The 12,348-nt window shown below is 53.3% G+C and overlaps 1 protein-coding gene across 1 annotated transcript in view; it reads right to left on the bottom strand.

Annotated features, from left to right (window-relative positions):
- Positions 1–952: 952 nt before the first annotated feature.
- The window catches only part of Fam163b (family with sequence similarity 163 member B), a 30,281-nt gene continuing 18,885 nt past the window's right edge, over positions 953–12,348 (bottom strand). The window contains exons 2-3 of the mRNA XM_032902993.1: positions 3,864–3,979; positions 953–3,153 (exon numbers count right to left, since the gene is read on the bottom strand). Coding sequence (XP_032758884.1) covers positions 2,743–3,153; positions 3,864–3,956 — 504 coding nt within the window. The 5' untranslated portion in view covers positions 3,957–3,979 and the 3' untranslated portion in view covers positions 953–2,742. The remainder of the gene's footprint in view (positions 3,154–3,863; positions 3,980–12,348) is intronic.

Below are 12,348 nucleotides of genomic sequence, written 5' to 3'. Positions count from 1 at the left end.
CACACTCACACACATGTGCACCCATGCACATGCTCACACAGTGCACACACACACACACATGCACACACACACACATGCACACACACACACACACACACACACACACACACACAGAGCCCCCGGGGAGGCAGGGAAGACAGAGCTGAATCTGAGATGACCAGGGTTAGGGTTAGTCAGTCTCAGCACCCTGGAGAGTCCTTCAGGCCCAGGTTGTAGGGAGGCTGGTGGCTGTCTCCTGTGCTTTGTGGTCAGTCTGTCCAGGACAGGTCTGACAAAGAGCTTTGTCTCTGAAGGGCTTAGTGTTTGGAGGGAAACTGAGGCAGCAACACAGTCCATTGCGTTTTTCCTTCTGTGTGAGCCTGTACCACAGGGGCTGAATCAGGATGGCTGTCCCTAGAGATTTTATTTTAGGCCCTTAAATCCAGGAGTCAGTGGTTTGGGAGACAGTTGTGCTTCAGGTCACCAGCTGGGCTCAGACAGAGCCGTGTCCACGTGTCTCAGGGGCTGAGGCCTCAGGCACACCTGAGTTCACCACTACCTCTCCACGTCCCTTCTCTCCCCGACTTTCTCCATCTCTACTTCATCCCACAACCCTTCCTGTTAGCCTTCAGGGTGAAGCTCTTACGCCAGGCTCTGTGTCAGGTGTGCCACCAGCAATGGCTGTCTCATCTTTCTGAGGTGGGTATCATCAGTCAGCAGCTATGCTGAGGAACCGGCAGCCACTTGTCCCCAAGAAAAACAGCCCATCGTGCTCAATCCCTTCTTCTGATTGGTTAACAGCAATCATGAAAGCCCCTGGGCCCTGGAACAAGGGTGGCTTGTTATGACGCCCCTTTGCCTGAGAGCTGCTCCCAGCTCTGGATAGAGCTTAGCAGCTTGGGCTGAGAAGGTGGACTCCATCTGTGCCTGAAGGTGCCCAATGGGTAGACAGACAAGCAGCCACGCACCGAGCTGTGGGAAACAAATTTATTGGCTTTTGCTTTTTCCAGGGTGCTGTGCAGATCCCTGGCAGGTCCCGTGGTGGTGCTGATTGATAGGGACAGATGTTTAATCCACTTTGAAAATGTCTATGGATCTATACAGAGATGGTGGAGGTTAAAAGGGAGGGGTAGGTAGGAGGCGAAGACAGAACAGCCCAGAGCACCCCTCCCTACCTCACCCATACCCCAAGCAGTGCACAGGACGATGCCACAGGATGGAATGGGACGAAGGGAGCGGAGGGGGAAGAAGTAGGTTGGGGACGTCTGTGAGTCTAAGGGTGGATTCTGTTAGCAAGACCAAACTGAGGCAGGAAAAAGAAAAGGAGAAAGAATTCAGAGTGCCAAAGACAGCAGGTCCTCACTCGCATGGTTCAGCTGCCTGTAATGAGTGTGGAGGTCTCTGCTGTGGGATCTGGCTCAGGAGTGGCCACTGTCCTACAGGAAGGCACCTTCATGGGGACACTTGCTCCGTCTGGAGCTCCATGGCAGGGCCTGGGGATGAAAGATGCCCCGAGGGGAAGGAAGCTGAGGCTAGGCCGCCAAGAACAGTTGTCTCTTTTTGGAGCAGGAGAACTGCATTCCTGATGGCTAGGGCTCTGGGCTTGGAGCATCTTGGTCACCTGACACTGATTTCTCAGACAGTTGGGAGCTTGGAGCAGCACGAGTGGAGACAGGACTTTCATACAGGGGCAGCAAGCTCTGGCTGGCTGGGCCTGTGGTGCCTCATTCTGAGCAGGAAACAGGAAGTAGATGGTCTATAGCTCAGCTTCCCCAAAAGACCTTAGTACCCACTGAGGACCAGAGTTCAAAGGGCTTTCTGCAGCCAGTCCCCCACCCCCCCAAAACTTACATGCATGGGGAGGGAAGCCCGTGGATGGGCTGGTCTGCCTAAGAGTCACGGTAAGTCAACACCTGAGACCTCTAGTGCATAGCCGGGTCACCTCCAGTGCTTCTGCAACCTCACTGGATGTGTCTGTCAGATGTATGGGTTTTAGGGCTAAGCGCCGGATGTGTAAATTTTAGTGTCAAACCCTCCCAGAGCAGGGGCCTCTGTGCGTACGCCTCTTCTCTCAGGAAAGAGCAGACTGGGTAGAGCAAGCGTCCACGTCCACTATGACTCCTACACTCTCCCTCCTCACAGGGAGACTTGTCCATCTTGAGGAAGCCAGAGCAATGGGCATCTCAATCTTGGGGCAGATGCTTGGTATCTAGGTTCAGGGGCCTGAGGCAGAGAGGCTCGGAGAAGGAATGAAGAGAGGGTGGGGAGAAGGATGGGAAAGGGGAGAAGATGGGGTGAAGGAACAGAATATTTATTTGGTCCACAGTCTCTAAGGAAGGTTCATGCTTGTAGGGTCACTGGCAACCGGTGAGACCACTGCTCCCTTAAGCAGGTAGGAAGCCCGAGGCCTGGGGAGGGACTGACAGCTAAGACCATGAAGCCAGAGACAGACAAATTGTTAGAGACAGTATCCATCTTCTCACTTCCTGGAAATAGGACCAGGCCCCTGGGCCCCAACGCAGCCTTACCTTACCCTCCTGTCCCTTGCCTCCCTCCTTGTGACAGCTGTCCCTACTCACAGCTGCCACATCTGGCTTTATCCTTGTAGAGGGCCCAGGGGTTCCTCATTCCCGGAGCCCCTAGGACAAGGATACAGGGAAGACTGGCTGAGCAGAGGTCTGGAGATGGGGCTGGGGTGTGCCGCGGGTATCCTGTCATGATCTCAGGACCCAGGGCCTGGTGCCTCAGCAGGATAGAGGCCCGTCACACGTCAGTGCTTACGCTCCGGCTTCGGGAAAAGGCCTCCCGCATGGCAGAGAGGCGGTTGGGGTTGAGCGCCTGCAGGCCCCCGAAGCTCGCGGACGGCAGCTCCACATCTTCCTGGCTGATGCTTTTGTAGGCCACGCGGCCCCCGCCGTTGCGCACGCCCTCAAAGTCGTCATCCTCTGGCTCCTGCAGGAAGAAGGTGGGCGGCTCGTAGTGGGAGCAGCTGCGGCAGAGGGCACGGGCCTGCGGGGACTTTTGGCTGAAAGAGGTGGTGGCAGCCGGGTAGAGAGCTGGCCCGTTGGTCAACACGAGGTTGCGGTTGGAATGAAGGGGCGGCAGGTGAGAGTGCACAGCGAAGTCGGGCTCCTCCTCGTCCTCCTCCGATTCGTCCTTCTTGCAGCAGTAATACTGTGGGCAGAGGGCCAGGTGACCACAGTGCACTTCCCACCAGTGTCCGCTGCAAGGTGGCCCTTCTCGGTCACCCCCACCTGCTCCAGCACCACCCGGCGTCTACCCCCACCCACTCAGGGCTGAGGTCCCTGCAGTAAGGTGACCCTGTGAGGTCACCCTCACAGCTGAAAGTAGCTCTAACTTCTGATTCGCAGGCAGAGAAACCAAGGCACAAATGGGTAAGAAACCTAAAGGCGGGCAAAGATGGGTAAGCCACGTCCTATCCTAGAGTTGAGCCACAGGCACTGGGTGTGCCTTGCACACGGGTTTCTCCCCTGCCCTTGGGAAGACATGGGACCTCGAGAACCTCTACAGCTCGGGTGGCGAAGGATATGCAGACAACACACTGTTCACTGTTGCCATCCTGGAGGGCTGTGTGTCCCTGGCTAAGTCCTTGGTGGTCTCTGGACCTCAGCCAAAGCCTTCAGTGAGTTGCATAGCTGGGCCACTGAACAGCACAGACTCCGACCCCACTGCAGAGTGTCTCCCTTGAAGTCTGGCTGTATCCTCCTGCACTCTATCCTGGATCCTGGCAGATGACTCCCTCTGCAGAGTCACCCTTCAGGCCCCGCTCCAACCCGGTCTCCTTCCCCACCCCTCGGGAGTACCCGGTCTCCTTCCCCACCCCTCGGGAGTACCTGGTCTCCTTCCCCACCCCTCGGGAGTACCTGGAGTCGACAGTAGCACAGAACAGCGATTATGCAGAGGAGGATCACAGTTGCCAAGATGCCCCCAGTGATGACCACAGTCCCGGCTGTCATCCGCCCACTTCTCCATCAACAGCCTGCAACAGACACCACAGGCACCGTGCTTAATGCCTCTGAGACGCAACAGCCACCTGTCTACCGCCCAGGACCATCCGGAGGGGAAAAGGCAAGAACGTGCTCACCACAGACACCAGCCTGCAATGGGGCAGACAGGAGGAGACTCCAAGCCTCCAAGCCCTGCGCCACCTCTTAGCCCCAGTTTCCCCGCTTGCAAAAGGTGAATGCTAATGGCCTGGCATTGAAGTTTGTTTAATTTTTATTTGTATGGGGTCTTGCCCCGAATGTATGTCTGTGCACAATGTATGCTGTGCTGATGGGGACTGTAAGGCTTTAGATTCCCCTGGGACTTGAGTTATAGACAGCTGTTAGCTGCTGTGTGGGTTCTGGGAGCCAGGGTCCTTTGGAAGAGCTGCTCACGCAGCTGTCTCTCCAGCCCCTGACCCAAAATACACGCACTGTCTGTCCATCCACCTGTCCATCCGTCTGCCTGTCTCTCTGTCTCTGTGTGCAGTGTCTATGCGCACATGTGTCCACGACATGTCAGCATGGAGGCCACAGGTCAGTATCAGTATTAGCTGTCTTCCTTCGTCTGTTCCTACCTTACTTTTGGAGACAGCCCACTTACTGAGCCTGAGGCTCACTGATTGGCCAGCTGCCTGGCCAATGAGCTCATGTGTCTGACTCCTCAGTGCCGGGGGTCCCAGATGTGTGCCACCATACTGAGCTTTTCCATGAGTGCTAGGAAGTGGAACCTGGGTCCTTAGGCGTGCAAGGCAAGCATTTTTCCGACTGAGCCATCCCAAGTCCTATGGCAAAACTTTCCTGAGCACATCTTCAGCATTAGCCACAGTTCTCTCCCTTCCAGACTAGCCTGACACCCCCATTTTTTTAAAAAAAAAATGCAGGACACAGTGACATGTATCTGTGACCACAGCAGGGAGACGGGGGCTGGAGGGTCAGAATTTCGAAGTCATCTCCAGCAACAGAGCAACTCTGATATCACTCTGGAATACGCAGACCCTGTCTCAAAACTGCAAATAAGTGGCAGCCCCAGTCCAGCCGAACGCTGGCTTCGGATCCGGTGTGTCTGGCTCTCCGCCTATCTTCCCACATTCATACATTTTCTTCCATGGTGTAATTCTTGACATATCGCACCACTCAACAGAGCCAATTCCACTTACATATTTAGTGGTGGTAAAATGCACAACACATAAGTTCACCATTTTTACTGCCTCTGTCTAGCTGTGCATGGCTCCGTGTTGGTTTTGATACATGTATGTGCTGTGTGTGAGGTCAGGGGTCCACCTGCCAGTCTTTATTGGAGCTATCCATCTTCCTTTGTTTTCTGACTTAAGTTTTTTATAACATCGATTTATTTGTGTGCATTCATCATTTGGGGATCCGAGAGCGAACTCTGGGAGACAGCCCCCTCCTTCAGTGCGTGTCCCGGGATGGAACTGGGGTTGCCGGGCTTAGCCACACGTGTTTCCACCGCCTTCAGTGTGGGGGGGGATGCAGGCGCGGTGGGGAGAGTTGTCCGGTTTTATCTTGTTTTAACAGGTTCTGGCACTGGCTTGGCACTTACCAAGTAGTTGAAATGGCTGGCCAACACGTCTTCTCCCACCCATCAGCTTCTCCCCACCTCCCCAGCGCTGGGATTACAAAAGCACACCACCTCTCGCTTTTTTGTTTCCTTTTGTTCTGTGTGTGCATATGTGTGCATGTCTCTGTGTGTGTCTGTGTGTGTCTCTGTGTATATGTGTGTGAGCATATGTGTGCATGTCTGTGTGTATGTGTGTATATATGTGTGTGCCTATGTGTATGTATCTGTGTGTATGTGTCTGTGTCTGTGTGTATGTGTGTGCATATGTGTATGTATCTGTGTATGTGTATATGTGTGTATGTGTGTGTTTATGTGTGTGTGTATATGTCTCTGTGTGTATATGTGTGTGAGCATATGTATGTGTGTGTGCGCATATGTGTTTGTACCTGTGAGTGTGTATGTGTGTATGTGTGTGTTTCTGTGTTTCTGTGTGTGCCTCTGTGTGTATATGTGTGTGAGCATATGTGTGTGTATGTGTGTGTATGTATGTGTGTGTATGTGTCTATGTGTGTACGTGTGTGTTTGTGTGTATGTGTTTGTTTCTGTGTTTCTGTGTGTGTCTGTGTCTCTGTGTGTATATGTGTGTGTGCATATGTGTGTGTGTGCATATGTGTACATGTGTGTGTGTGTGTACAGCAAACAATGACTGAGCCATCTCTTCAGTCCTACTCTCACCTACGTGTCCAGTTTAATACCACAAGTAGATTTTCTTTCTAGAACTTTCTCATCTCATGAGACTGGAAAAAAACCAATTCCTTTTTATTTAGAAAATGTATATATTAGAAAACTATATTCCCAGTGGTGCTGTAGGAGGTGATGGGGAGACACTCGTGTTGCAGAACCAACCTCCATGACTTTCTCAGGACAAATTCTTAGAAGACAGATCTCTGCTGCCCTGGTGGCCTGCATCATATGTGCCACTTGCAGGTCTCGTCCCAATGGGCCATGCTGATCGACAGCCCCACCCTCAGGACACAGACTCTCCTTCCCAGTCTCCCCTTCCTCATCTGCAGGGCAAGCATTCCCGTCTTGGCCAGTGCCATTTGAAGCCAGGCTTCACAGCTTCCCACAGCCCTTCCGTCTTCCAGGGCTCCTCCCTGACCAGCCCCGGTACCTGGGCAAGCCCAGTCCTCCCACCACTAACAGTCGCTGGTTTCCAGAGGGTGTGGGTTTTCAGAGGTGACACTGAGGGAGTGACCAGAATATTTTAAGGGAAAACAGCCTATCTCAGTGCACCCATAAACATTTCTGTACAGATGACAGAGGGCACTCAGAAAGCCTCCCCTCTGCTTAGCCTCCCCGTCCTTACAGTGGGTCTGCTTGAGTTATGACCCGCTTGTGTTAGAACCTTTTATTCCAGAGTTCCCAACTGCCCTACTCTTACCTCCATTCCACATCACCTCACAGGACTTCCTATGTATTAGAGTTGGCATGTTTTCTCATGTGGCAGTTAATAGGTTCTTCACGGCCGCTTGGAACTCTAGGCTGGCCTCCCGATGCATCAGGAGACGCCTGCAGTGGGTTCCCCTCCTTGTGATGTTGCGTGGACAATGGCTCTGCCTGGTTCTTTCATCATGGGATTCCCTCCTAACTGCCACTGTTCCAGCAATATCACAGCAAATGCAAAACAGCCATTTTCCCCAAAGTTCATTTCTCTCACTTTATTTACTGGGGCTCTCCCAGACAAAGTTAAATGAGTTTGCTGACCTGGCAATGGCAAAGTCTCACCTGAAGAGGGGAGGACACCCAAGCCCAGTTCTTACCCCATCACCTCCTAGAGGGGACCTAGCTCCCTGAGGCTTGAGGCTGTGTCTGAGGCTCACTGCAGCATGGCTGACTGGGACTGTGTGTGCATTTGGAAACCTCTCCGTGGCTACTGCTGTGCCATCCTGGGGACCTCACGAGCCCTTGGTGCCATTTTACAGGCGGTACTCACGGTCTCAATGTTCACAGCAACCAGAGCTTGGGCTCTTTTACTGTGAATGAACTCATCAAATCATATGTGTGCATGCCTCATGCCCTTGAGACAGGGCTGCTCACCGAACCTGGAGCTCGCTGTGATTTGCTAGGCTGGGAACCAAGACATAGTGATCTCCTGTCTCCAACCCAGTGCCAAGGTTACAGGTGCAGGGCCACGCCCCCAGCACGAGTGCTGAGTTCCTAACCCCAGCTCTCACCCACTGAGCCATCCCCTTTTATCTTACTGTTTTCAAGACACAGCCTAATGTAGACCAAGACCCCCAAGCCTCCTGACCCCACTTTCCCAGTGCTGAGACCGCAGGCGGGTGTCTCCTGCCAACATGCTCCATACTTCCAGAAGTGAGGACCTAAAAAGCGAGTATTTGCACTTAAACTCTGGGATTCTGTTTCTTGGTTTGAGTTTTTCATTCATTAAAATTCAATCCTTTACTTCTCTTTTAATAACCTAAATTTGCTTGTTCTCCCCCTTGTATGGGCAGCAATTTTGAAATGGCACTGCTAAGATCCCCACTGAAGCCTTCTGCAAGGCCCCTGCTTGTCTCTCTGCGTCTGCTCCCATGGGGATGGAGTCGAATCAAAAGACTTTCGAAGTCACCACAAATGATTCTCAACAGTGGCCCCACCGACTCCACACTCAGGCTCGTTTTCTTCTTACTTGTTTTTAACCTAAAAATTAACTAAAAATTGCTTTTCAGTTATGGAAAGTGCTTGGTCACAGCACAAATCCAGGTGCACGTGAAGCCTTTCCTTCCTTCCTTCCATTCTTCCTTCCTTCCTTCCTTCCTTCCTTCCTTCCTTCCTTCCATTCTTCCTTTCTTCCTCTGCTCTGCCCTGGAAGCAACAATCTTTCTTAGCTCTGCATTTCTCCTTCCACAGTCTCGTCCTAAGCACATGCACGTGTGCACACACACACACATGCACACAGGCGTGCACACACACATGCACATACATGTGCACACATGCACATACGTGCACACATGCACACACACAAGCACACACATGCACACATGCACAGACATGAGCACACATGCACACACACATGCACACATGCATATACAAGCACACATGCACACATGCACATACATGAGCACACATGCACACACACGCACACATACATGCACACATGCACATATGCATATACAAGCACACGTGCACACATGCACACTTGCACACACACACACACACACACACACACACATGCGCATTAACACTTTCCCCTTCTCAAGAAGCTGCCATTAAGACATGTTGCGCTTTCCTTTGCTTTGTGTGGCAATCTAGCCCTGTGCTGGTCTTAGGGAGCTCTCTGGATCCACTGTGGAACTTCCTGGTCTCTTCACACCCAGGCCACATTCCTTTGGGCCAAAGAGCCCACGCCCTCCCCACTGGGCCCCACAGACACAATTACCTACCCTTAACCGTTACAGAAATGTGCAAGGAAACTCCCTGTGGAGCATGTTTCTAAATCTCTGCTAACCCTGGGCAAAAACTTGCTGGGATTTGGTTGCCAAATCCTCTTCCAGGGGAGTATGAGAGTAACTGACAGACCGGTGTTTTGCTTCTGACAGACGTGTACTTCCAGGGAGAGTCTTGCTCAGACCATGCTTTGACACAAGGCTGGGGCTGGAATTCAGATCCGGAAGACAGATGGACAGACAGACAGATGACAGGCAGGTCCAGACTGACCCAGAGGAACAAGGCAAGAGATACAGACAGACACAGGGACAACTCCAAACACAGGCAAATCCAGACAGCCCTGAAGTGTGAGACAATGGGGTACAGACATGCTGGAGAGACAGACACAGAGGGAGCCCCAGGGACCCTACACATTCCCGGGCATGCTGCCTGGCATCTCTGCCCCCCTCAGTCTCTCAGGAGGCTGGGGCCAGCTGGCTAGCTGGCCTTGCCAGGGCGGTAAGCCTGAGGAGAAGGAGCTGGGAGCAGGCAGGCAGTAGATGTGGCTGCAGGGCTGTCCAGGTACACGGCACGCACATTCTCACAATAGGGTGAACCCAGACAGGCCGTCACTGTGCCGGCAGAATCAACTGTCCTGCTCTCACCCTCTGTTGGGGTGCAGGGTTGGTTTTTCTGGGGTTACTGAAGAGATCCAAGAAAGCGTTTCTCAGGGGTCAGAGAAGCCGGGAAGGGTGAGGCAGCTACTGCAACTCTGATTCTCTAGGAGGAGGACTGAGAAGGGTCCACCCGGGGGGACCCAAAGCGAACCATGTCCCAATTAAGGTGAGGCTGTTCTGTGTGTGCTAGCCTAGCACACAGTGGTGTCTTACGGTTGAAAGACACGACACCAGGGACAGGGCCTGGTGGTTATAAGAGGAGAGAGGAAGAGTAGCCAGGGTCTCTCATGCACAGAGGCTGCCTTCGTCCCTCTCATCCCACCTGCTTGTCAGACAGACGCTTCCCTCTGAGATGACGGAGTCCCCATGGTTGCTCACTTGTGACAATGTACAAACCGCAGCATGGAAACGGGGAGGTGACCTGTTCTACACCAGCCCCATCAAGACGAACACTCAGGGCCAGGTTAGAGCCAGATCTACGGACGTGCTCAGGGATGTGTAGGGTCTGTGGGACCCCCTCCATCTACCTCAGTGCACTATGTCCTCTGCTGCCCTCATGACTACTGAGACACAAATCTCTGTGCTAATGCCCTAAGTCCTACAGCACCTCATGGAAACATGCACTGCGGCAGACAGTTTGGGGTACAGTCCAGCCTTGCCCTGGCTCCCACTCTGGGCCCTGCCTCTGAGCCAAGAGGCTCCGGTGGCTGCATTTATGTCCTTCTTGCTTGTCCTTGGATTATAAGATGGATATGAATGGGCTCGAGGTGGACACAGACCCTAGGGTTGGAAAATCTCTCCTGGGAATCAGACTGGCATTAGGAGAGCCGCTGCTCCCTGCTGGTCAGTGTGTAAAGACACCTCAGGCACGGGCTGGCATCCTCAGGTAAGTGTGTGGACAATCAGAATGAGCTGCAGACAGAGAAATAGACACAGTCGTGGAGCTGTCCTAATGAAGTCTCCAGGACCCTCTGAGACTGTAAAGACGACATTTTAAGTGGGTTTCTGCTGTTCACACCCAGGACAGATGACTAGAGATAGCCCCAACAGGCCACCATACTGGTGTGAACTTGCTGCACTCAGACGTCAAAGAGGAAGTTGAACTTCAGTGCCCCGAAGGTCAAGATTCAGTGTCCTGCAATGACCCTCTACTGGCGTTCACATGCAGGCTCCCTGATGGCCACAGGAACTGGGGCTGGCTTATACGGACAGCATATGCCCTCATGGATGCTGGGCTGGAGCTGAGGGGAGGAGAGAGCTCACAAGAGTCATGGCGGGGTTGAGGGAAAGATGTGCTCTATTCAATGTCCACAAACAGACCTGGATACCAGCCTAGCGCCTCTCCAGTCAGTCACTGGCCAGGCCCAGATGCCTTTGTTTTTCATGCCTCAGTTTCCTCCCTTGGAAGATTTGAGAAACACTGAGAATCCTGTGAGGGGCAGGCTGACATCATCTTATAGGCATTTGTCCTTCCTCAAGTCTATCTGGCCACACTCACAGTAGAGCCTCTCCCAGGTCTGAGACACGCATCCCTCACTTGGCCCTCAGGATCCAGGCTGCCTTTTGCTGCTTCTTCGGGCCTGGGTCCTCTCCAGCGGCAGGCAGCCTGGCGGCATGATGGGAAGGGTGCCAGCTCAGGCCAGGTGCCCAGGGCTGTCAGCAGCCCCTGCTCCAACACCCAGGCCATCCAGCTGGAGCATCTCAGCATCACTTTGCAGATACATACACACCCGAGATGGGCGCCAGGTCCCAGGGCTGGCCCAGCGCAGCTGTACAGCTGTGCCACCGGCAGCTGTGCTCAGATGCAGCCGGACATCATCTCTAGTTAACCACCAACTGTCTCGGGGGGGGGGTGACCAGGCTTCCCTTGGCTCTATCCACCTGCCTTCCCTCAGGGATACCCTTTTCCCACACTTCCACTGCCATCAGAGACGAACATATGTTCGCTTAATCCAGAAAGCCTTCCCGAATTCCTTCAGTGTGTACCACGCACTTGGAAAACACCACGGGAACCATGTGGCAAGCTTCTAGTCAATGGAAGGAGAGTAAAGACCAGAGGTCACTTCCTTCCACCTCCTTAAACTTCTCCTCAAGGGCTAGGACATCCACGGCCGCTCCTCGGCCCCCAGCTCAGGTCAGAGGCCTCTTCCTGGGTCCCAGCTCCCTCCTCTGCAATGTGGATTTGGTCCAGTTTACCCATCTACTCCACATTGTTGGATTTTTAACCAACCCGCAAGGGGTCTTGGTGACCTAAATGAACAACCAAACGTGAGGGTCATAGATGTGAACAGGGTCTGGCACCGAGCCAAGGTAGCAGGGAGAGGGCTTCTGATTCATTTGTCCTCGCCTGAGGGAGATCTTCCCGACAGGTTCTGAGAAAGGCTAACCTGAGTGCCCAAGAGAAATAGGAACGCTTTGCTGCGGCTCAGGGAGGAAGTCGGGCTGCACCCACTGGGAGAAGAGGCTGGGGAGCTTTTTGGAACAGGCTGCTATGCTCGTCCTTGAGGGATGGAGTAGAGAGAGAGAAAGAGCCCAAGGCGCCCAGGACAACCTGGCAGAGACCACCCTACAGCCTGTCTGCAACCCTGAGGCAGTTCTGCAGTCTTCTTGTGCCAGCCATCACAATTTGGCAAGGCTCTTGCTGAACTGTTAATTACCCCCCTGGGACCATAAATGGGTTTACTGCCTTATAAACCCGAGCTCTCCCTCCTCATCTCTATTTCTTCAAGGGCAA

This window comes from Rattus rattus, chromosome 5 (genome assembly GCF_011064425.1).
Source record: "Rattus rattus isolate New Zealand chromosome 5, Rrattus_CSIRO_v1, whole genome shotgun sequence".
NCBI classification, from domain to species: Eukaryota; Metazoa; Chordata; class Mammalia; order Rodentia; family Muridae; genus Rattus; species Rattus rattus.
Note: the sequence above shows the minus strand (reverse complement) of the source record. Positions and strands in the feature narration are given on the sequence as shown.